Genomic DNA, 25323 nt, shown 5'->3' on the forward strand with positions numbered 1-25323 from the left:
TTTAGTAGGGATTTCATCAAACATAAATTTTTGTTTTGAAAATAATATACTAACTATAAGTGTATATAAATTCAAACCTATATACCATTTCCTATTTGTTCATTGAATGATTTATTTAAGGTCAAATACATATAAAGTTCCTTTTTGATTAAACACCAATAGAAATAAATATTGAAACTAAAAAGAATATAACATTTTGAGTATGTTTTAATTTGAAGTATTAAGATTTGGTTGAATTTCGCTTGAAAATGCTCAGAAAAAACTCTTTAAAAACACTTGAATCGTCCAGTTCATCAATAATACTGTGCATTTCAGTAGTTTCCTCTTTCTTATAATCTAAATGAAACAAAAAAATTATACCAAAAAAAATTCAAAAATTTTTAAACCAACGATAAAAAATCAGAAGACAAACTTCGATATTAAATGCAAATAAGTACATATTTAATGGGCACTTTAAATTTGAAGTTTTGCCTGCGGTTTTATTCAAAGGCTCAAAACAATTTCTTCCAATATTTGATCCAGGAGTTCCTTTGTCTTCTGGATTGGGTTCAAAATTACATGACTACGGAGTTGAACTTTGGTAGTATAAAAGCAATGAAAAAAATAATAACTAAGCTGAAAACTTTAAGATTCTATAAGTTTTGGTAATAACAAATAATTTAATTTTAAGCAAGCTATAGAACGGTTTTGTTATAAGCTTTTTCCGGGTTACAAATAAGCATGAATTTTTTCAAAAACTAATTTTTATTTTAACAAATAACGTAATTTTGGCGATTGTCGGAATTCTTCAGCAATCTTTTTTTTAATATCGTGTTGACGATGTCGATCGACATTGTACAATGTTTGTAAATGCTGTGAGATATCGATCGACATTCCCCAACGTTTTTTTACGATAGCGAACAATATTGTTTTGCGTTATAAAAGGGGTACGGTACATTTTTATGTAGGACAATGTTCAAAGATAAGTTTTTACGATATCGTTATTGAGATGTGTGCTACTTGGATCGTAAATCCAAAATTGGGTCGACTGTTCAATAACGTTTTTTAAAGGTGCGTCATCTTAGTCATAAGGTGTTAAGGTGCGTCATAAAGGTGTTAAGGTGCGTCATCTTGCATCCAAACGATGTCATTCAGCGCATAGTGTAGCAGCAATTATGGTATGACGTAAATTTACAGCATGGCTACATAGCGTCAGCCTGTTACAGAGCATATGTTACAAACCCCGATGGTAGCGCTTAATCAAAAAATTTCAGGACGTCAACTATTGTTCCTGAAATTGTGAGCCCCACTTTTTATAGGTTTTCTTCCTTGAATTATCTAATGAACGTTATTCTATGATTTTTTTTTTCGATTTTGTCATGTACATTTGAAACCGTAACCGTTGTCTTTTTTGGAATCTGAAGCTTATATCTCTGAATATACTACATCTGAAATTTCCTCATCTCGATTGGTTGAACGACCGCTAGAGACCTATAAAACGGGCAAAGTTTTTTGCTTTATGACCACCCCTTTCTCACAACTGTATTTCAATTAGAACGGATTGATATGCAGCTGAAAGAATTTTTATAGTTTTTTTTTCCTGTCAGCAGCGACCCTTGACCACGGTCAGCACGATCATTGTAACTACTATTTTGAAAATTAGCGCGAAAAGAGAAATCGGTTTTCCCTAGCAGTATGCAGGTATGGTTTCTTAGGAAAGGTCGGCTTTGCAAAACGTTAGCTTGAAGCGAGCGCTGACCTCTTGGTTGGTCAATTTGTGCGTTAGACAGTATACGTCATCGAACACTCAGCTTGAACAACAACTGCAGTCCGAATCAACTGCAGTTGAATAGCAACGTAACATTAACGGCAAAATCAATAACGGACAACAGATTATTGAAATCTGCCAACATTTTGATTTCAAGGAGAAATTAATCTCCGAAACTTAAAAAATGACCTAATTTGTAGAATGTAAGATGTAAATCATACAAATATTTCGTGCTTAAAGCAATCTGTGGTTACAGATTAAAAGGTCATTTTTTCCCTCTTAAGCACAAGTCGACAATAACGCATATAAAGTTTTAGGAACTAGCTACAGAATCAAAATAAATATTTGTTTACGTCATTAAATGCCAGATAATGTCTGCGTCGGAACGACTGCTCACGCTGAGCTTACAAAACAGTATTTTGTTGGGGTGAGGGCACGTCAACTTCCAGCCGACGCTCAGAGAAGGCCCTGGTCTTAAGAAACCAGGCCGTTACATCCATTTTTCTTTATTATTTTTTAGAGTAGCAGTTTTATTAAAATTATGCAATACTTTATTTACCACAGTTATCTTCATCACTTCCATCTAAACAGTCCCTGTCATGATCGCAAAGAAAACGTTCAGTATAGCATTGATCTTCATCGCATCTAAACTCAAAATCTCGGCACTGATAAGTTAAGCAGTTTTCTTCATCATTTCCGTTCCTGCAATCCTGCAGTCTGTTACATCTATATTTTTGAGGAACACATTCTTTGTTGCCGCAATAATATCCTCCGCATTCGGCTTGTGCTGATGGAAGAAAAAACACACATAGTCAAAATTCGTTATCCTTCCCAGATAGCAAAATAATTGTTTTTTTAACTTAACCAAAACCTTTTAATGTAAACCTAAAAAGGTTAGAAATACGGTTTACGTGTAAATCTTCTAACCTTGAAACGAGATATGTGACAATATGCTCTATTTCACGCACATTATCCCAATCCAAAACTTTGGAAAACAACCTTCTGTATAAAAGCCTTAAATCGAGGTTGACTTAGGGTTTTCAAGAGCGAAATTTCTTTTTCTAATAAAGCTTGTCTGAAGGTGAAAATAATCTTAAATCTAGGTAATTATAAGGTTTCTTTTCTCAAAGTCTTGTATGCTTAGCTAAACTCCACCTTGTCATGATATTTTAATGGCAATTTGATTTTATCGCTAGTGTGACGTCATTATGGACCTAAGTGGACGCTACTTTTTAAAAAAGCTTTAAAAAATATTTTTTTTATCCTTTTAGGATGAAAGGTTTGAAAGTGCAACATTTTTGGTCTATTGAAAAAAGGTTTAATATGCTTTCTGTGTTAGAGTTCACTATTTTATAATCTTAAAATGATTCTGCCAGCTGTATTTTTAAATGCTTAAACTTAACCGTTTTCAACATTTTAAAGAATTCATTTTTGGACTTTTTAAAGATTTTTGTTTTTGTTTTATGGAGATGGTGTAGCTAAGCTATACCATCTGGGATAAGAAATAACATGAACTTAAAAGAATCTGCTAAAATATTATTGCACGTGGAATCATGGTCCGGTTCATTTAATCGACATCGACAAGCCGTTTCATCGCCATCACTTCATCTACGGATAATTTCATTGACAAGATCATTTCGTTGACAAGGTAGTTACGTCATCTGCCTTTTATAATAATTTAATATATTTTTTAATACCTAAATTTTTTTCTAAACTTTGCCCTAAGCAAAATTTTGTTTTTGCTATTATCAGAAAACATTATTTTTTTTTCAATATGAAATTACTTACTCTTTTTGATATACTCCGTTACATTGCAGAAACTGAGCCTTTATTTAATCGGTGTTTTAGTGGTATTTTATTGAAATTTCTTTCTAAGACTGTTTGTTTATGTTTAGTTTTTAAAGATTATAGATTAGCACTGCAAAGCAATAATTATAATTACTGCAAAAGATTCTTGATATAGCAAGTAATGGAAGAAAGAAACGAATTTTTCATTTTTCGGTAATTTTTCCTTTCAATGAAATACTGAATCCAATATTACTTGATATTGAAATAATTTTCAAACTAAAAATTGCTTTTAATTTCGTTTTTTTTAAATGAATTGATAATTGGTGAGGGAGAATTTAACCGAAATCGGTTGATGTACAAAATTTGCTTTTTTTTAATGCCTAAATTGCAATTGCACAAGGATTGTCCTCAGATTGTTTCTAAGCATAATTGTTTCACCGTTGTCAACAACCTATTGTGGATCTAGTCTGATATTAACAATCATACGATATCTAGAATTCACAATCTATGACGTTAACAATCAAACGATAGTTAGAATCCACAATGTGTGACGTTAACAATCAAAGGATTTTTCGAATCCACAATGTGTGACGTTAACAATCAAAGGATTTTTCGAATGCACACTGTGTGACGTTAACAATCAAACGATATTTAGAATCCACAATGTGTGACGTTAACAATCAAACGATATTTAGAATCCACACAATGTGTGACGTTAACAATCAAACGATATTTGGAATCCACAATGTGTGACGTTAACAATCAAACGATATTTAGAGTCCACACAATGTGTAACGTCAATCAAACGATATTTAGAATTCACAATGTGTGACTTTAACAATCAAACTATAGATCGTGAGAATAAAAAAGTAATTAAATCATGCTAAAGTGACAAATTGATGACTATTTTGTGGGTGAGCTCTATTTTACGTTGTAAATATTTTTTTAACTTTTCAATGACACTTTGGCAAAACCATACAATTGAGTGTTTACCATATAATTGAATCTCCCGCATCAATGCGAATAATCATAAAATATAGCTTCGAATCATTTACATTCAAATTTCCGAAAGACCATTCAAAATGGAATGCGGTTTTATATTTGTTCTTTCTTTAGATGTAAATTTTGTGCTAATTTTGGTGCTCTTTGCAAAAGACTCAATTTTTAATTTGAAAAAAAAAAAAAAGATTCATAAAACACGTATTGAAAAACATGTATATGCCTTTCAGACAAAAAATCGAAATGAAAACGTTACGCATATATATTATTATGTTACACGCATATGTACATTTCATTATTTACTCAAAACAATGGGAAAATATTTCATGGTATTTGTTGCCTATGTGCTATTAATTAACTTTTTTTGTATTTGTGCATTTGTAACATATTTTCTAAGTAAAACTAACACAAAATGAGGTACTAACTAATGGACTTTTTTTTTTTATATTAAAATTCAGATTCAGATGCCAGATTGTTATTTTTATTTTTTTATTTGTAAATAAGAAAAATATGTTCGATCATTTTCTTCTACGCAATTAAAACTATTAAGTAAATTCATAATTTTTAAAAATTAATTCGATCCTGAAAATAAAAGTGTAAAAAAAATTTTTGGGTAAAAAATGGAGTAAAAAAATAGTGGTTTGGGTAAAAAATAGCATTCCCCTAGCGCAGTGGTCGGCAAAGTGCGGCTCCAGAGCCGCATGTGGCTCTTTGGCTCCTTAAGTGCGGCTCTGGCACAAATATCCACGGAGGGCGCAATAATATTTTCATTTAAAAAAAAAAAACTTAAAAAACTGAAATACAATTGCTGGATTTAAAAAACAAGAAGATATGGGGCTCTAAATTCGAACGTCTTTGTGTTGAATTGGAAATATTGGAGGAGAAAAAATTTGATGTTAGTTCACAACACAAGTGGTCTGCTTTGAATGACCTGGAGAAGGAAAACATGATCATTTTCAACGCTTGAAATAGTATTCCTGACTCTTTCGATCAGCGGTAAAAGCTCGCATTTGCTGTTCTTTCCCTTTTCGGTTCTACATATATATGATAACAATCTTTTTCAAGCATGAACATTATCAAGAGTAAACTAAGAAGTCGTCTTATTGATGAGAACTTGGAATCATGCCTAAAATTAAAAACAACAACATACAAACCTGACTTACTCAAACTTTCCCATGAGATGCAAGCACATTGTTCGCATTAATAAATACTTATTAACAGGGCTCGAAAAACAGCCCGTCCGCCCGTCCTCGACGGTCAAAAATTCTCCGCGGACAACGAATTTCTCAAATCCGACGTCCGCGCGGACGGCCATTTTCCCGTTTATTGTTGTAATACATTTTCAATTTTTGTAACCTTACAAGAGTCTTGTAAGTTACAAGGCAGCAAAATGACCCACAATACAGCAACATACTGCGCATATATTGATGTTTTCTCTGTCTGGGAGTACTGCAGCGGTTGAAAGGTGCTTTGCAGCAATAAACTTACAAAAAAAAACACAATACGTACTGGTCTTAAACAAGAAGCTTCAAAAGCAATTATGAACATCTACCTAAATGGAAAACCCCTTTCAGATTTCTGTTCAGAAACCTCTGTAAATCATAGGCTTGATTGTGCAACTGGCAAACGTCATATTTGATTCATTTAAAAAACGCAGTACCCTCGGATAACTTGACATTCCAGATAACTTGACCCTTGTCATTTAAATTATTTCATAAAAGAAATACTAGGTTACTATTAGTAACCTAGTATTTCTTTTATTACTGTATAATGTAATCCTAGTAACGACTAATTCATTGTGCAATTTATATAAATGTTTGTAATAAATAGGAGAAAATTATATTTTTATTTATTTAAAAGCGACGGGTTAGTTTCAACGGAGGACGGGTGCATTGTTGGACAAGCCGTCCTCGGGGACGGGTAAAATTTCTGAGTTTTTTCGAGCCCTGCTTATTAAGTAGGAAATTTAGTTTATTTAGTGTACTACTTATTTAGTGTAATAAAAGCTTACTAAACAAGCAGATTTGGCTCCCAATTTTTTGAAAAATTGTTGTAATGTTCATATTTGGCTCTTTGGCTAATAAGTTTGCCGACCACTGCCCTAGCGTATAAAAAAATGAATTTAAAATGACCTATTCGATGAAATGATCTGTAGATGAAGTATATGCGACTTTGGAATCATAATACTGTAGAGGTTAGTTGTATATTTGCTGTATATTTGAAACATATTTAAGACTTAAGACAAATCTACAGAGGCTCTGTTCTTTTAGGAAATGCTATATTTATAAGTCCATAGAAGTTATTTATAAATATTAGGTAAAGTTGTGGGCATCTTTAACCTGCTTCTTCTAAGCCCATTTGAAAAATAGCGCAAAATGTCAACGAGAAGAAAAGAGAAAAAGCATTGATGGTCTAATATTTAGAAAGTTACTCAATTATTGATTGCATTGATTAAACTCATAAAACTTGGCTGTGATTTGATGATTGGTGTAGAAGCTGATTTTAGCCATTTTCTTCCAAGAAGAAAAATATTACCAATTTGGAATTGTTTTTAATCAGGTCTTTTGAATGTTTTTAATTTAAATGTTTTATTATTAACTAATTAATTTAATGTTTAATAATTGCTCATTACTTAAGTGCTTAATAATTTAAACAGTTAAATAATAATTTAAATAATAGTCCGTTATAAAGACCAATTGTTACATTGGCTTAATTGTTGCTGTCACAAATTGTTACCAAAGCTGTTTGATGTAATGATTTGACCTTGAGAAGACAGCTCATAAATGCATGCGGTTTTTGAATATGGGCCAAAGATTTAAAGCCTAACTTAACTACCGTATCTAACGCGAGCGAATTAGTTAAGTGTCACATTTTCAGATGGCAGCAAGCATTAACATTTGGCCAGATCAAAAATCCAAATTCATCGGGGGCCTCCCTGGCCGAGCGGTATCGTCGGTCCAAACGCTCTGTTAAGCGTGGAGGTAGCGGGTTCGAACCCTGCCGTAACCTTGGATGTATTCTTCGTGATGTCTTTCTCTGAATTGTTCTATCTGTATTTTCTACTTGACAATGACTTATAAGCCTATATTGAGCACACAAGTCAGCAAATGTATGCAATTTCAATTTAAAAAAAACCAAATTCATCGAAAATATGCTTTTATTTTTAGAAGAATTGCGTTAGTATTTTATCTTTTGTCTATTAGGTCATAAAACTTTCGCAATGATTAATTAGCATATTATAAATATGATAATAAACAATTTCTAATGATAGTTATACCAACATGAAATCTAATGGTTAGATCATTTACAGAGAATGACTAATGCTAGCATATATGACACCGTGATTTGATAACACGGTTCAGTAGTAATCACAACCCATTTAAATGCAAAAAGTACTTTTACTAATGAAGAGGAAACTTCATGGCAAATTCTCTCTCATCTGCGTAAGTACTTTAAAGTTTTAAAAAAAAAGAGCTTGTAGTAAACAATGGGGTTTCAAATTCTGAAGTACCTCAGTGAACTGATCGTAAAGACCAGGGTTGCAAAAAACCCACCTACCCAGTCAGGGCCGGATTAACCTATAGGCACGTGCCTAGGGCCTACGAAGAACTTGGGAGAAAAAAATTTGTTGACAAAAATAATTTAGCTTTAAAAACAACAAGTGTATTTTGCACAAAATTATGAAGATACAAATAAAAATATAATATTTTTTGGTAATAAATTATTTTGCAGAATCTTATGATCTAATATATTACTTTTTTGCGATTTTTGGATTCAACGAAATCTTGTATTATGCTGTCGATAGACATAAGTGCGAGAGATGCCAAACGATCTTGATTCATTGTTGAACGCAAATAATTTTTTATCAATTTTAATCTGGAGAAAGATCTTTCTCCTTCTGCATTTGATCCAAGAATCGACAAATATATTCTTAATGCAATGTGAGGAAAAGTATTCACAAGTTTATCTTTTAAATGTTATATTTCTACCTTTTTTTTTCTCTTTAAAGTTAGGACTACCTTTCTTTTTTCTCTTACTTTATGCATTACACTTTTTCCTTGTAATTCGGGTTCGATAAACATCGATTAACTTTTTGGTCGATCCAGAAAACTGGGAAATTCAGACATCCGGGATAGCGATGGATAATTGGTTCTCTACTGTATAAATATTTCTTGTAATTAATCTCACTATCAATTTCACTGTTTTCTTTGCTGGTTTGTTGTTGTATTTTTGACGTGAAGTGTTTACATAGTTATCGATCGAACTAATCATAATGGTATTATCGATATCAACTGCAATATCGTCAGTATGTCGGTATTGCAGATAAAGTTCGATAAACAAATTCGTAAATTAAAATCCATATTAATTAAAATGTAAAAAAAAAAATATGCAAGAAAATTTTAGCATATATTTTGAAAAGAGGGGAAGGAGGGGAGGGCCCCAAAACGGCTATGCCTAGGGCCTACGAAAGGTATTATCCGGCTCTGTGCCTAGGGCCTACGAAAGGTATAATCCGGCTCTGTACCCAGTGAAACCCACTTTGAAAATCTAGTAAAACTCACCCTAAAACGGGTTTTACTGGGCTTTTTTTTAAATTGATTTCTTTTTTATCTTTTGTCATATAAAAGAGCTATTCTATTAAAATATATATGTATGTAGTCTTCTAGCCTAAAAAAATGAACCTACAGCGAAAAAGCTGTTTAGAGACTGGAGAGCCATCATGCTAGCTAGATTTGACTCTAATGGCCAATGATTAGTCAGTGACTTTGATTCACTTTCTATGCAAAAAAAATTCCTCAAATATTTTTTTTAAGATTAAAATATAAATAAAAAGTAATCCTGCGTTAAAATAAGTCTCTAATGGGTGATGTATGTGATGACGTGTAACATTTTGTTTCGTGCTGTCAGAAAGATTCAGACTTTTGCACCAATTTGTTTGTATTAATTATTGATTACACTTTAATATCCTATATGTTAAGTCAATTCATAAAATTGAACCTTATTATTAATATTAAAATAAACTTTTTTTTAAAATAAGGTACTTATACCTGCTCTCTCTTTTGAAAAAATAATAATAATAAAACATGAAAAGCCCAGAAAAACCCACCTGGGTTGGGGTTTTTCAAGAAAATCTCGTTTTTTTTTGCAACTCTGGTAAAGACACACGGTAGAACACCGCTCGCGCGCAGGATTGCGATGGAATGTCTTCTGATCATGCCTATGAATGTTTCTCAGACCGCCGCCAATAGCCCATTGTGCTGCTCTAGTGCGACGTAAATAAAGTATATACCTACCTATCTATCAAAAAGGCTGACTATCGAAGTACAAAGGCTGATCAGACTATCCAAATACATATAAACTATTGCAAGATTAAGCTGAAATCACTTCTTTCTGAACTTTAAAATACCAATCGGAGGTGAAACGGAATTAGCCATGAAAAATTTCTCCCGTGGTATCGGGTCCTCGTGAAAAAAGAATAAAAATAAAACTTACAGCAAATTTTTTCATCAGACTTATCGAAGCATTGAAAAATACCGTCACAAACGTGCTCTTTTGGGATGCAGAGTCCATGCCTGCACTGGAACTCCCCCTCTTCACAAGAATTAGGTGGGCAGTCATCTTCGTCTTCCCCTTCAGAGCAATCCTCCACACTGTCGCAGATCCAATTCCACGAAATGCATGTACCATTGTTGCATCTGAATTGTCCTGGTGAGCATTCTTCCGATGGATTGAAATCTGAAACAGAAAAAGACTTCGCATAGTGTAAACCCTGATAGAAAAATAACGTTTATTTTAACTCATCAGGAACCTTTTAATGCAATTTACAATTATCACTTATTTATTTTTCTTATAAAATATTTTTATTAAATTATTTAAAATTCCTTTAATTTAATTCAAAATATTTTTTTTCTGTTTTGAATTAACTTAAAACACTATGAATGATATATATTTCTATGAATTATTTTTTTAATTTTTTTTGGAAAAAATGAAATAATTCTTTTAGTGGAATCCGTTAAAATGGTATTAGAGAATTGATTTGCAAAACTTGGAAGCTATTTATTTTTAACTTGCTTCTAAACTAAATGTTTTAACAGTGTAAAGAAAAAAATAATAATAATAATAGTAAAATGTTTTTAAGTTTCCTTAAAAATTTCTGTTTTTACACACTATGTTAATTATATTATATTTTCAAACACACAATTTTTTCCGAAACACTTCTCATAAATTCTTAAACTTTTAAAACAATAGTCTCCCTTGTTTCTTAAACAATTTTTAAAAAGGAAAAAAGTATACACATTTAAAAAAAAAGATTTAAAAAATATATGATTTTAAACTAAAGAACTGCACTTTTTAGAATCTCTTTCTGATAAAATATTTTTTTATCAAAAATAATTAATCAACATCGGTTATTTTGATATTTAGCCCCAAATACAATCTATGTTATATATATATATATATATATATATATATATATATATATATATATATATATATATATATATATATATATATATATATATATATATATATATATATATATATATATATATATATATATATATATATATATATATATATATATATATATATATATATATATATATTTATATATATATATATATATATATATATACACTGATGTGCGAAACTTAAGCAACAAGTGGTTTTTCGGCCACAGCTCCCCAACAAAGTATAAGATAGCCATGAAATTGCAGTATAATAGGCATGTAATTCAGTAGAAAGATTATTTGTATGCAACGGGCGGTATATGTATGTTGAACGGGTGGACTGAGCTTCAGATCTTCGACCGAAGTTCTGTAACTGGAGACCGCTACTGCAATGCGGTAATCCTAACCCATGTGCGTCTGTTCCGAGGGGCCATTGGACCAGACTTCATTTTTATGGATGACAATGCCCTGCCACACCGTACTGCTAATGTTCAAGAGCTACTGGAAAGTGAAGATATCACACGATCCCATAGAGCTAATCCCATATATCTAAATCTAAATATCTAAATCCCATAGAGCATGTGTGGGATGCATTAGGGAGACGTCTTACGACACGGCAGTATCCTCCTGCTAACACCCATCAGCTGAAAAATGCGTTAAAGGAGGAATGGAGACGTTTACCCCAATAACTCCTGAATAATCTGGTGCTTAGCATGGAGAGACGATGCCAGGGAACATCTGCCAGTTGTGTTTACGCTTCTTCAGGCAATCATGTGTAACGCCACTATATGTCAAATAAAGCCCTTTTTTTGTTCCATACCGTACTTTGAGCTTTATATTCATTTCTGCGCCATTATTCTTTTACCATCGTTTAAGTACAAAATAATGTACATCATATTCAAATTTCAAACTCGAATCTGATAGGACTGACGAAAAGCTTCGACATATCGGAAGTTCGACTTACCGTTAGTTTCGGTTTTGGACTTTCGAAATATTGTCGGATTATTTAATTAATGCTTTTTAATTACAAATCTTCTTAAGACAATATTTCAGAAAAAACTACAAAGTATAATATAATAACTTACTTTATTATTTGTACTACATTTTACGTTTTTTTTTAAGTAATCCGTCACTTTACGTTGAAGTAATCTCTTTTGAGTCTCTAGAAACAGTAAATCTTCAATTTTCTGCAGAAACATAGAATTATCAATTCCTTTTCGACACTCTAGAAATTTTTGAAGAACTTCAAGAGATGCACGCGCTTCAAGTATGTTTGGGACTATTGTCTCTGAACCTTCTTCCTCAGCAGCACTTTCATCATTTTCTTCTGTGATCTGTATAAATTCTTCGCCGGAAATATCACCACAAACAGCAATGTTTTCATCGAAGTTTATGAAATCGGAGTTCTCAATTGCTTCCTCATCTTGAAGCTCTTCTATCACAGGTTCACTCTGTGTTTCTTTAAAAAACCCACACTTCCGGAAACAGTTTCTTATTGTCGCTTCGTTTACATCATTATTCCAAGCACTGGAAAGTAGCCTCATGGCTTCAAGTACATCAACTTTGAAAGAAATATTGTTTTCAATATCGTTTATCATTTTTCTAACAAGCCTTTTACGATAAGACTGTTTGAAGCATTTTATGATACCCTGGTCCATCGGCTGCAACTTTGCGGTTGTGTTTGGCGGGAGAAACTGCAAGTATACTGCATTCAAATTAGGAAGATCACTATGCGCTATACATTTACCCATAAAGAATATCACTTTTATTTTTTTAGCGAAGAATTTCCGATCCAATTTTCTTACCTAGTCTTCAAATAAAACTGATGTCATCCAAGACTTTTTGTTAGACTTGTAATCCAAAGGATACGTTTTTACATTCTTGAAACATCGGGGATTTTGGTATTTTCCGATAACAAGTAATGGCAATTTCTCTGTCCCAGACGTATTTCCTCCAACTAGGACAGTCAAGCGGACGCACGCACGCACGCACGCACGCACGCACGCACACACACACACACACACACACACATTTTCTGTTGACTTGACCCATAGTGAGTATTTATTTTCAGGTCTAATAAAAGGGTTTAAAGAGTTTTGCAGTCTGAATTTTTAATTTTTTTTTTTTAAACGTATGATAATTTGCGTGAGAGTGTTTATGAGCTAAGTCTCTTTTGTTAATGTCTTGCCCACTATGTTACTTTTTGCTTTTCGTGTGGCTCTACCAAGATTTTTTGATGCAAGTATCGATACCGCAATTTACTCATTGAATTTCATTGTAAAAGATGTTACAATTTTTTAAAAACATTTTCAAATTAAATAATTTAAGTTTCAAATAAATATTCATTGTTTAATAATTTTAAATTTGGTTTTTCCATTGTAAATTTAATTTTCTTTTACAATTTCAGATATAGCTCTTCATCTTCAAGAAAATCTACTATGAAGAAATTGATTTCAAAAGAAACTTCTTCTCTGAGTCAATTCCATATTTGAGAAGAACAGTTGGATACTGCAAACACTATGATGGACAGTTGGTAGTTCTAAGTTCTATCCTTACAGTGAATGTATACAGTGTGGATATTCAGCAAGGACCACTATAAATCTGCCACAGCGAAAAGTCCTCGTGTGACTTTTCGTACGCACATTATTATATTTATTTCGTATACACATGTTACTGAACATTTCATAAAAGCTTTTAATTACTGCTTGGAAATATAATTTCAAGTAAATAAAGACTTACAATTGGATGAATAATTTCAAACTGTATCAGATATTTCTAAAGTCATGAAAAAAAGTAATTTTATTTAATAACAATTATGTACTTTTAATTTGTGTTTTATCAATAGGTTATCGACGTTAATTTTAAACAATGAAGGTAATGTATTGCGTTTACAATTGGATGAAGCTTATTTTATAGTGTGTTTTGTTTTTCAATAAAATTATTATGCTGTGAAATAATTATGTTTATCTTAGATTTTTTTTCTTCATTACTGTAGTGTGTAATTTTTTCTATGACTTAGTAATAAATCTTGAACATTTTAAAATTTTGATTTGTCAGGTATGATATTTGTATTGATAAAATTACGAAGTACTGAAGTTACTTAAACAGTTGAATATATTTAAATTTTGGTTATTTTAATTCGACGGCATGATATCGGTAGTAATTTTCTTTCAACGCTGATTTTAAAGTTTATCTCAAAATTGTAAGTATTTTTATTATTTTAATTTCAGAAATTTTCTCATGATTATTAATTTGAAATGTTAGATAAAAAGTTTGCTTTTTTATTTTTATCATGTTTATAATAATATAATTGTCAAATAATTCTAATTGTAAACATTTCTTTGACTTTAAGCTGAATAACATTTAAATGTAGAAAATTTTCACATGATTATTCATTTGAGACAAAAAGTTTACTTTTTTATTTTTATCACTTTTAAAATAATATAATTGTAAAAAATTTCCTTGACTTTAAGCTGAATAACATTTGCATTTTAATGAAAATTCCCAATCAATGTAGAAAAGAATAATGCTTAAACTTTCATCTGAAAGATTTGTATATTCTTTGTGAAACGTTTGTATATTCTTTGTAAATATTAATATTTAAAATTTAGCTGAACATTTATTTACATTATTGTAAAAACAGAAAATTTAAATCAACGTAGAGAAGAATCTTGTTTAAATTTTTATATATAAGGTTCTTTGCGAAAGCAACTTTTTTAAACGCATAATATATGTTTTTTTTTTAAGGCTAATTCTTCTATACCAGGAACTTGGACTCCAGCATCTGCTTAATTTTTATAATTTTATTTTCTGAAAAGCTCTGTTTAAAATGTTTTCATGTTACACCTGCTTTTTTTTAAAACCTATTTATGTCATAACGCATACTATATAATCAGAGAAAAATGTGGAATGGAATTATCTTAATCAAAAATCTATTTTGTTATAGTAACTTTCTCAAAAGAGTAAATGATTGTAGTCAAATTTTAATCATTAATACTAAAGGCAACTTTTGAAAGATAATGTAAAAAAAACTATTATTTTTTCGTCTCATTCTTGTATGCAATTATATGTTTGTGCAAATTTAATTTAGATAAGACATAATATTTACTGACAGTTTTGAAATGTTATGTAAATATTTTGCAAAGATTGTTAGTTTAATAGAACATAACACCTTTAAATAATTATCAAATTAATGAATATTTCTGATGTGCCCATAAAAGTTATTTTAACATTATAAAAAAAATATTAGCAATTTTCATGATATTAGTTGCTTTCCTGGTTTCTTTCCCTGGAAAAATTTCTACCTTGCGTTTGAGTTTTGTTTTTAGGTGTTTTGCTAAATAAAATTTCAAATACTAAAAGAATAAAGTTACGTAAGTATTTCTCCGTTTAATTTCAGAGGAAGAAAAAATTTGAAAATCTATTGAAGTAAGCTATTTGAATATATTTAAATTAGGTTCTTTATTGTGTCAATTATTGCAAAAAATGACAACTTAAAAATTGAACAATTTTATTTTAGAATTATAAGGGGGCGGGGGAATGCTAAGTTAAAATTTCCGCTTAGTTCAAATGTAAATGTATAACTTTATATTTATATAGTGTGGTTTTTATTATATAATTTCGGAATATAAATAATGAATGATAATTGTGAAATTACAAATGGTTTAAGTTACACATTTAAAATATATATATATTACTAAGTAACAAATTAAATTGAGATTTTGATAAAATAAGCCCAGTTTTTTTAAAAAAAATTAAGAGTACATTTTAAAATTAAAGACTTGAAAATTATTAATGATATAAAATTTGTCAGAAAACCCATTATAATAAAACCCATTATGAATAAAAGAAAAAAATATCAATAAAAGTTCCAATAAAATATTATTTCCTAATTAAGTTTGAAATATTCAAAAAAATCAGCTGAACATACTTTAGAGTAAGGAGGAGAAAAATGGAAGGTAGCAGAATTCACTAATATAATTTTATTTAGTATTTCTGTATTGCTAAGTAAATAATGCATGGAATGACTTAAAACTATTGTTCTATGTTTTATTGCTTCACAACAATACAGAAAATTAAGTAAAATTATATCGCCGAATCATTCTATTACTATCCATATCTTCCTCTTGCTTACTCCAAAAAAATAAAAAGCAAAGCAAAATAATATCAGAAAATACAAAATCTAATATTATATAGCATCAAAACTAATGCAAAATAATATTATGGCGAACGCTAGATAATATTAGTTTGCATAGAATCTGAGCAAACAGCGACTTCTTGTATCTTTCTAATATTAGAAGTAGTGCAAGATAACATTAGATTTTGCCGATTTTCTGATGTTATCTAATATTAAGTGCTACTTGAGATTAAAAGAAAATATCCTTAAACGATATGAATCTACGTACCCGCTGTCTAAAAGAATGAAGATGCGTGCCTTTCCCCAGGTGGAATCAGCTCTTCTGAAATGGTTTCAACAGTACAGAAATCGAGAAAATGCTATTACCATAAGTGGTGTTCTGCTACGTGAGAAAGTGATAGATTTTGATAAACTGTAAAAAATAGACAATTTTCACGCTAGTGCTGGGTGGCTAGAAAAATTCAAGAGCAGACACAATATTGTCTTTCGCACTCTTCATGGAGAAGCTAAAGCTGTCCCTCTTGAAGTGTGTGAACAGTGGTTAAATGAAATGTTACCAAATTTATTTCAAGGATACAGTGAAAATGATGTTTTCAGTGTTGATGAAATGGGTTTATTTTTTAAATGTCTTCCAAATAAGACTACGATGTTTAAGGATGAAAACTGCTCAGGGGGTAAAATGAGCAAGGAACACTTGACTGTCCTAGTTGGAGGAAATGCGTCTGGGACAGAGAAATTGCCCTTACTTGTTATCAGAAAAAACCGAAATCCCCGATGTTTCAAGAATGTAAAAACGTATCTTTTGGATTACAAGTCTAACAAAAAGTCTTGGATGACATCAGTTTTATTTGAAGACTAGGTAAGAAAATTGGATCGGAAATTCTCCCCACAGGTGTTAACCCTTTGTTAAAATATTTGTGCAGATGATATTTTTAGGCAATGGAATCAGACTCAAAACGACTTCCTCAAAATATGTGGGCGGTGTGGAATTATATATATATTTTCAAAGTGCAGCCCCTTATCTTAAGGCCTGTTTAGATTGATTGATATTGATGGAAACTTGTTTTGATTTGAGCTTGGATCGTTTGAACGATCATCCAAGTACTTGGTCCAAGTCTTTGGACGACTGTTCTACTTTCCATCCAAGTTTTTTCTCCCTTAACCATTCAGCGTCTTCGGTTTGGTGACGTCAACAAGCAGGTATACGATTATGTCATATTGTTGTCTGCTTTCATACATTTTAGTCCAAATAAATTGATCTGTTACGGTTTATTTGTGTTATTATGATTTTATTTTAATTTATTTAGTGATTTTAAACTTATGTAAGCATTATTTTACAATTTTGAATGGAAAAGGTTTTCAATATAAATGTAAACAATAACAATCTCGAGCTCCATATCTGCTCTAGTTTCGGTTAGAAAGTTTGCAAATGCTCACTACAGCTTCTTCTGCGGGGCAATTTTTTCAAACGGATAATTTTTTTTTCAGTAAAAGAATTAAATTAGATGATTTCTGAACTCAAATCGGCCGTATTTCATAAGATATTAATGTTATTGAGCAATTCTGGTGAGTTTGAAGTGAAATTTTGTTTTAGTTATTCATAGATATATTGTTAAAAAAAAGTGACATGGTTGCTAGATTTTGAATAACTCGCTTTTTTGGCAGTCCTGATTTGGCATCTTTCCATTTGCGTGTTAGTTTGTTTTTGTTACAAGCTGTCAACCATCTTACGCTAGTGTTAGCACGTTGTTCGAGGAGCAGGATTAAGTTTAAACATAAAAATTCAGGTTTAAATTTGAAAGTTGGCATATATTATTGACAAGGTAAAAAGTGCTTCAGAGCGATTCTTTTTTCAAATGTTAGGTTTACATATTTATTATTGATCAAACCACATGTTACTACTACTTAGCATCACTATTTCACAATTAATGTTAAAATTATATTCCTTTTAAACCCTTGTAAACACAAGTAATAAGTTATCAAATACCACTTTGCAAGAATCTCAAAACACAATAATGACGTTGTGAACCAAATGACTTTGAAATACAACGGAAACAGTAACCCAGAAGTATAGGTGGTATAGAGAACTTGCAGCTCTCCCTAGTGTAGAAAACACCATCCATATGCACATGCGCAAGTTTTTTTGTCTACCCATCAGTGACATTCAAGAACTTGGATAGTGTCCACGAATCGTCCAATTTCTTGGACAGAGAAATTCCTCCAATTTCTCAGACTCAAGAATTTGGCCCGCTCTTTTAGTACGTGAAAAACCTAATCATGAGATCAAAAGTTGCACTATGTAAATTGTTAAAAATGCCACTTACCGCAGTCTTCCTCATCGGAACCGTTAGGACAGTCACTACGTCCGTCGCAGAGCCGGAATCTCTCAATGCATTCACTCCCACACCGGAAGTTATTTTTCTCAGTGCACCAGGGAGGGCAACCCTCTTCGTCAGTGCCATTAACGCAATCATCCTTGTGATCACATCTGTGAAAAGAACGTATGCATACTCCTTCTCCACAAAAAAAACCTGGGCAGTTTGAGGCAGCTAAATGTAATGAAACAAACAAATTATCACTTTCTTAAAAAATTTAGAGACATTAAGAAATATGGCTTGACACACTCTGTTTATAAAAAAATTTTGTTATTGTTGTGGCTTATCCTCCAATGCCTGACGAAGTCAGACAAGGTCCATCAGACCGTTGAACCTAAGGACATCACGGAGCTTAAACTACTGATAAAGTTATATTTACTGCAATTTGATTCGTCACTGCCATCTGCACAGTCTGATCTTCCATCACATACATCTGATTTCAGGACGCATTGCCCGCTTCTACATCGAGAGTAGGATTCTGGGTCACAAAATCTGGCATGGCAATCTCGTTCGTCACTGTTATCTTCGCAATCTTGGTATCCATCGCAAGCTTCTAACTCGTCATAACAATCATATCCGTCTTCGCATAGAAATTTAGATTGACAATCTGTAACAAAAAAAATAAATTCTTTAAAATAAATATTGATTTCAGCTACAAAAAGGTACGCTAATAATGGGTAAGAGAACCAAAACTTTTAATTTTTTTTAAATAAAGATCTATGATTTTTTTTATTCTTCGCTAGAAATAAAACAATTAGCTTGCTTCTCTTTCCTTTCAGTTCGCTTTCTTTTTTCCCTTCCCTCTCCCAGAAAACATGTAACCTTACGTCAACCTTGTGTCGGAATTTTCTTTTTATTGGCACGAAAATGTTTGTACTAAAAACCTTTTTTTTTTCTTCAATAAAGCAAATATATTGTAGTTTCAAACCTTTCATCCTAAAAGTATTAAAAAATTATTTTCTAAAGCTTTTGTAAAAAGTATTGTCACTTAAGGTCCCTCATGACGTTTTAGCTGACGTTACACTAGCAATAGGATCAAACTGCAGTGTCCATTGTAATGAGAGACTTCCGGCATAATTGTTTACTTGCTAAATAATATCAGTACACAGAAAACATGTAACCTTACGTCAACCTTGTGTCGGAATTTTTATCCTATTGTCTTGAAAATGCTTGTACTAAAAACTTTTTTTCAATAAAACAAAACTATTGCAGTTTCAAATTTTTCCTCTTAAAAGGATTAAAAATTATTTTATTAAAGCATTCTTAAAAAGTATTGTCACGTAGTATAATAAAGTTTTATCTGACGTCACACTAGCGATCAAATTGCACTGTCCATTAAAGTTTCAAGACAAGGTGGATTTTAACTGAGCATACAAGACTTTGCGGGAAAAAAAACTTATAATTACCTAAATTTAATATTATTTACACCTTGAGACTAGCTTCTTTCAAGGATATTTTCACGTTTAAAAATCCTAAGTCAACCTCGATTTCAGGTTTTTATATAGAACGTTGTTTTCCAAGGTTTCGGATTAGGGTAATGTGCGTAAAATAGAGCAGATTGTCACAAATCTAGTTTTAAGGTTAAAAGGTTTACACGTAAACCACATAGAAACCTTTTTAGGTTTACATTAAAAGGGTTTTGGTGTGTTAAAAATAAACCTTATCTTGCTATCTGGGTCTGGGATGTTTGCGAACAGATTCTTAGCTGCCAAATATTTTAAACTATAGATAAAGTTTTATTTACTGCAATTTAATTCATCAGTGCCATCATAACAGTCCCATCTTCCATCACATTCTTCTGATTTCAGGACGCATTGCCCGCTTCCACATCGAAATTCAGTTTCTAAGTCACAAACTCTGGAATGGCAATCTCTCTCGTCACTGTTATCTTCGCAATCGTTGTCTCCGTCGCAAACATACGATTTAAGAATACAATTACCATCTTCGCATCGAAATTTAGATAGGCAATCTGTAACAAAAAATAAATTCTTTTAAATAAATATCGATTTCAGTTACAGAAAGGTAGGCTAATATTAGATAAAAGATCTTTTGATCTTTTTTAATAAAATTCCATGTTTTTTTATTATTTTTTATTTAATTTCGATGGAAGTAAATCAGTTAGCTTGTTTCTCTTTCCTTATAGTTCGTTTTCGTTTTTTCCTTCCCATTTATCCCTTAAGAAAATTTGCCATAGGTTTTCCATGAAAAAAAAAATGCCATAGGATATTCCTATGGAGTTTTGCTTATGGTAAAATTTTGCCATACACTTTTTTCCATAAACGTATGGCAAAAACTTACACGTCATACATGTATAGAAAAATGTTGCCACATGTATATGGCAAAATTGTACCTTAAGCAAAACCCCATAGGAATATCCTATGGCATTTTTTTATGGAAAACTTATGGCAAATTTTCCTAAAACTCGTGACATTTGCCATATGTGTATGGTACATTTTTTATAAATATCTAGTTATTTTACATGTAAAAAAAATATTACTTTAAAAAATGTCATTTTGACGTTATTTTACCCGTTTTCTACTCATCCTTAATTATTGATCATTTTTTCCGTTAATATTATTTATATTTGAAATTTCATGTAGCGTATTTTGTATAAACTTTGTCTTTTGTATCCAATGATTTCTGTAGTATTTTTATGTTCTAAAAAAAGAAGAGAACTGAACTCACCTCAGTTAGGATTTTTAATGTTTCTCAGATTCCCTTCCGTAACCTTTTAAAGCAGAATTTTTATTAAAAAAATATTTTTTTTCTCTATTTCGTATTAATTTAGGTCAAAACAATTGAAAAATATTATATTTAGCATATTGATAATATATAGTTATGAAATACAGAATGAAACACCGGTGTATTTTTCTGAGAATCTTCCAAACACAGCTCACTTCCAAATAATTTTTCAAATTTGTACTTATTTGCTATTACTTGACTCTGAAAGAAATAGTTATTCAACATAGAAATTTCTTTAGCTTTAAAAAATCACTTATTGATAAATGTTTGAATATGAATGGAAAAATTTTATACTACTTTTTTTTTCTTTTTTAATATTTTAGGACAAATATAATTCCGAAAATTTAATGGATTTTTTTACTAATGGATTGACTGTTTTTTTTTTAAGCAAAAAAATATCAAAATATATTTTTGCTTGTCATATGAGCGTCTGACAAAAAAAAAAAAAAAACATATATAAAGGAGGGTCACCGGTATTCGATCTGCGTCAAGGGTCTGCTCAACCAAATCTAAAACTATTTGATTTTCATTTCCATTTTTTATCCATCGTCCAAACTGACATATGAATGTGACTGGAGAAGCATTAAGAGCAGCACTCTAGTTCATTTGCAGAAACTTTAGTGAGAGCCTGTCGGCATAATCGTTTATTAGATAAGTAATGTCAGTACCCAGAAAGCATGTAACCTCATGGCAACTTTGTGTCGGAATTTTCATCTTATTGCCAAGAAAATGCTTGTACTAAAATCTTTTTTTCAATAAAGCAAAAATACTGCAGTTTCAAACCTTTCATCCTAAAAGGGTTAAAAATTATTTTTTAAAGCTTTCTTAAAAAGGATTGTCACTTAGATAAAATGGTTGCCGGACGTCACACTAGCAATAGGATCAAATGGCATTGTCCATTAAAATTTCATGACAAGGTGGATTTTTAGCTGAGTATACAAGATTTCACGAAAAGAAACCTTATTATAACCTAAATTTAAGATTACTTTTACCTTGAAACTAGCTTTATGAAAGGGATTTTTTTCAAGCTGGAAAATCCTTAGTCAACCTCGATTTAAGGTTTTTATATCGAAGGTTGTTTTCCAAGGTTTTGGATGAGGGTAATGTGCGTAGAATAGAGCAGGTTGTCACAGATCTCGTTTTAAGGTTAGAGGGTTTGCACGTTAACCGCATTACAAACCTTATGAGGTTTACATTAAAAGGTTTTTGCTTAGTGGAAATAAACCTTATTTTGCTAACTGGGTATCCGACTTGCTAAAGCATCTATTGGAGGTGCGTTCTCGATGAATTTCAACATTTTCTGACCGCTACAAAAAGAATTTATCATGAAATTATCACCACTACCAATTTTGACCACACTGCAAAAATAAGGCAAATTTGAACTGGTTTTCTGTGCTAGATGAATAGGCTTGCTTCATTCTTTCTTTACTTACAGGCGGAATTGAGATCGCCCTTTTTGTCGCCAAATAGAATTTATCGTCACTCATAATTTCGACAAAATTTTCTAGCGAGAGTACTTAAATTTCGAACTGATCATGAAGGCAATGCTAGTTGCATTTGTCTCCTAAGTCATACAAGCGAACTTTATAGCCCTTTTTATTGGCAATCAGAACTTTGACAGTTTTTGCGCTTTGTCGGCAATCGATTACTTAAACAGACACTAAACTAAAGAGAAAGAAAAGAAAGAAAAGAAAAGAAAGAAGAAAAGAAAGTAAAAATTTAAAACACATTATTCTAAAAAGAAAGAAAAGAAAGGAAAAAAGAAAGAAAAGAAAGGAAAAATCGAAGAAAAGAAAGTAAAATTTCTAAAACACATTATTCTAAGAGACTAAAGAGAAAGAAAAGAGGAAAAAAAAGAAAGAATAGAAAAGAACGTAAAAAATTAAAACACATTTTTCTAAAAGTCTAAAAAGGGAAAATAAATCTATTTTTAACAGACAAAAAAAATGGAAAAAAGTTGGGTGCACTTTCATAATAGCTGCGTGAGACAACGCTTATATTGTAACTTGAACAATTTGGTTAATTTTATTTACGTACAAGACAAGGAAAAAAAGAGAAAACATATTTTAAGACATTTGTTATCTTTGTATGCCTTTACACTATATAAAAATTTAATTCAATTTACTGTCGTCGGTTAGAATTTTTTAATGACAAAGAAAAATTATACGAAAAATAAAAAGATACTATTCAAGCAATCTTTCGGGCAGTTTAATGGCATGCAAGCACCTTAGTATTGAGTTGAGCTTCACGATCAAAATGTGAAGAAAAATATCCGATATTGGGTTAAAAAATTTTAAAAACTAAAATGAATCATTTTTATGTAATAATTAAACATGACTAAAAAATAAGAAAGTTAATTTTTTGAATTAAAAAAAAAACTTTTATCGCATTTATGAGTTCACATGCCTGAGGTACAGTATTTAAATAAAAAATGCTTTCGCCTATTATTCAACCCTTTATAAAGCTTTGGTAAGTAAACTTACCACGTTACCTTTTGGTAGGTATACTAACTTCAAATTTCAAATAAAGATGGTAAACCAAGATTTGTTCAACAATCTACAGATAAATTCAGGGAATACAAAGAAGGAAAAAAACAATGAAGGGTTTTCTTCGACATAAATGCAGGTTACAATAAAGGTTAGAGTGAGATCAAGAGATCAACATTAGAGAGCTACTTTCTCTCGTACGTCATGCGCTGTTATTTCAACGTCCAAATTTACAGCCAACTCTTTTTAGTAGGAATAGTTTCAAATACCAACCTCTCCCCAAAAGTAGTTTTAAAAATCAAATTAGTTTTTGAGTTATAAACTAAATGACATTTATTTAATAAATCAATCACAATCCCAAAAATATTTAACCATTACATAAACTCGAAAAAAAAATGGCAGTATAAAGGTTTATTGGATCTCAGGTCTATCACTACCGAAAACTAATCCATGTCTTTCAAAAGTGATGGGACCAGGGTCTGAGTATCGCCTAGGCGAATTAGGCCCAGACAAAGAACCACGCTTTCTGGATGGCCTCAAAAATTAGTAAAAAGTCCACAATATTACTATTTTCTTAAAAACTTAAAGAAACAGCTATATTTAAATAAATTATTATTTGAATGTGTTTTTAATTTTCTACGATTAGCTATAATTTTGGCTCTTTTGGATATTTTTTGTGTGTATTTTTTAATAAGACTTATAATTAATAACCTTAATACCTTAGCATACATGCTGAACTTTCCGTTAAATCTAATGAAAAGTCGGCTAGCTTTGTGTTGGTTCAAGTACTAAATAAAAAAAAGAATTACAGCTTACAATAAAAAATAATTCTACTTTTAGAAAAAAATCGTGGATTTTCAATTGTTTGTGGTCACCAAACTATTTTTATTTTGACATAACATTATTTCGTTGTTTTATATTTTGCTTTAATATATAGAACTTTATCCGAGAAAAATTATCTTCAATTGTCTGCTTTCAAAATTTTTTAGAATGTTTCTCTTGAATCATGCAGTTCAATAGATTCTTTTTCATTGTTAGGACTACTCTTCAGAAACTTTATTTCAAAATATTTCGTCAGGGGCCCGGAAAATTTGTTGGGCATTGGACCTGAATTTGTCTTGATCGATCCCTGGATGGGATCTACGGTATTCATTTTTAATCTAGCAAAAAAATTATATTTTATTTTCACCCAAGTCTACTTCAAGTTGTTGTTCATTTACGTCGCGCTGGAGCTGCACAATGGGCTATTGGCGATGGTCTGGGATACATCCCTGAGGATGATCCGAAGACATGCCATCACAATTTTGATCCTCTGCAGAGGGGATGGCACCCCCTCTTCGAAGTCTACTTCAAAAACATTTTTATAAAACTTATATTTTAATATAAATCTAACTTGAAAGTAGCTTACCTTGCGTTGAAGATACAACAACGATGATTAGCAAAGCAATTATTATGCGTGGAATCATTGTATGCAGTTGATTAGTCAACTTACAATTGAGTTAATATTTCAAAAATAGCAAATAATGATTTGCATTAAATGAGGAAGTTCACAAAGGGTTATATCAGGAACAGGAAATCAATTAAAATGTCTTGATAAAAA

The 25323-nt window shown here is 31.1% G+C and overlaps 1 protein-coding gene and 1 long non-coding RNA gene across 2 annotated transcripts in view; one reads left to right on the forward strand and one right to left on the reverse strand.

The window, feature by feature from the left end:
* LOC147812725 (uncharacterized) overlaps positions 1-25323 on the forward strand; it is a 284443-nt gene that overhangs the window by 72442 nt on the left and 186678 nt on the right. The window lies entirely within an intron of this gene.
* On the reverse strand, positions 93-25280 carry LOC107446484 (uncharacterized). The gene is made up of 7 exons (XM_021145639.4): positions 25132-25280; positions 20240-20464; positions 18875-19102; positions 18445-18669; positions 10028-10270; positions 2307-2534; positions 93-336 (listed from the first exon to the last, which is right to left on the reverse strand). Exons 1-7 carry the CDS (start codon positions 25187-25189, stop codon positions 221-223), a joined length of 1323 nt encoding a protein of 440 aa, XP_021001298.3. The 5' UTR covers positions 25190-25280; the 3' UTR covers positions 93-220.

This window comes from Parasteatoda tepidariorum, chromosome 3 (assembly GCF_982258835.1).
Source record: "Parasteatoda tepidariorum strain Cologne lab strain chromosome 3, Ptep-v5.0, whole genome shotgun sequence".
Lineage (NCBI taxonomy): Eukaryota > Metazoa > Arthropoda > Arachnida > Araneae > Theridiidae > Parasteatoda > Parasteatoda tepidariorum.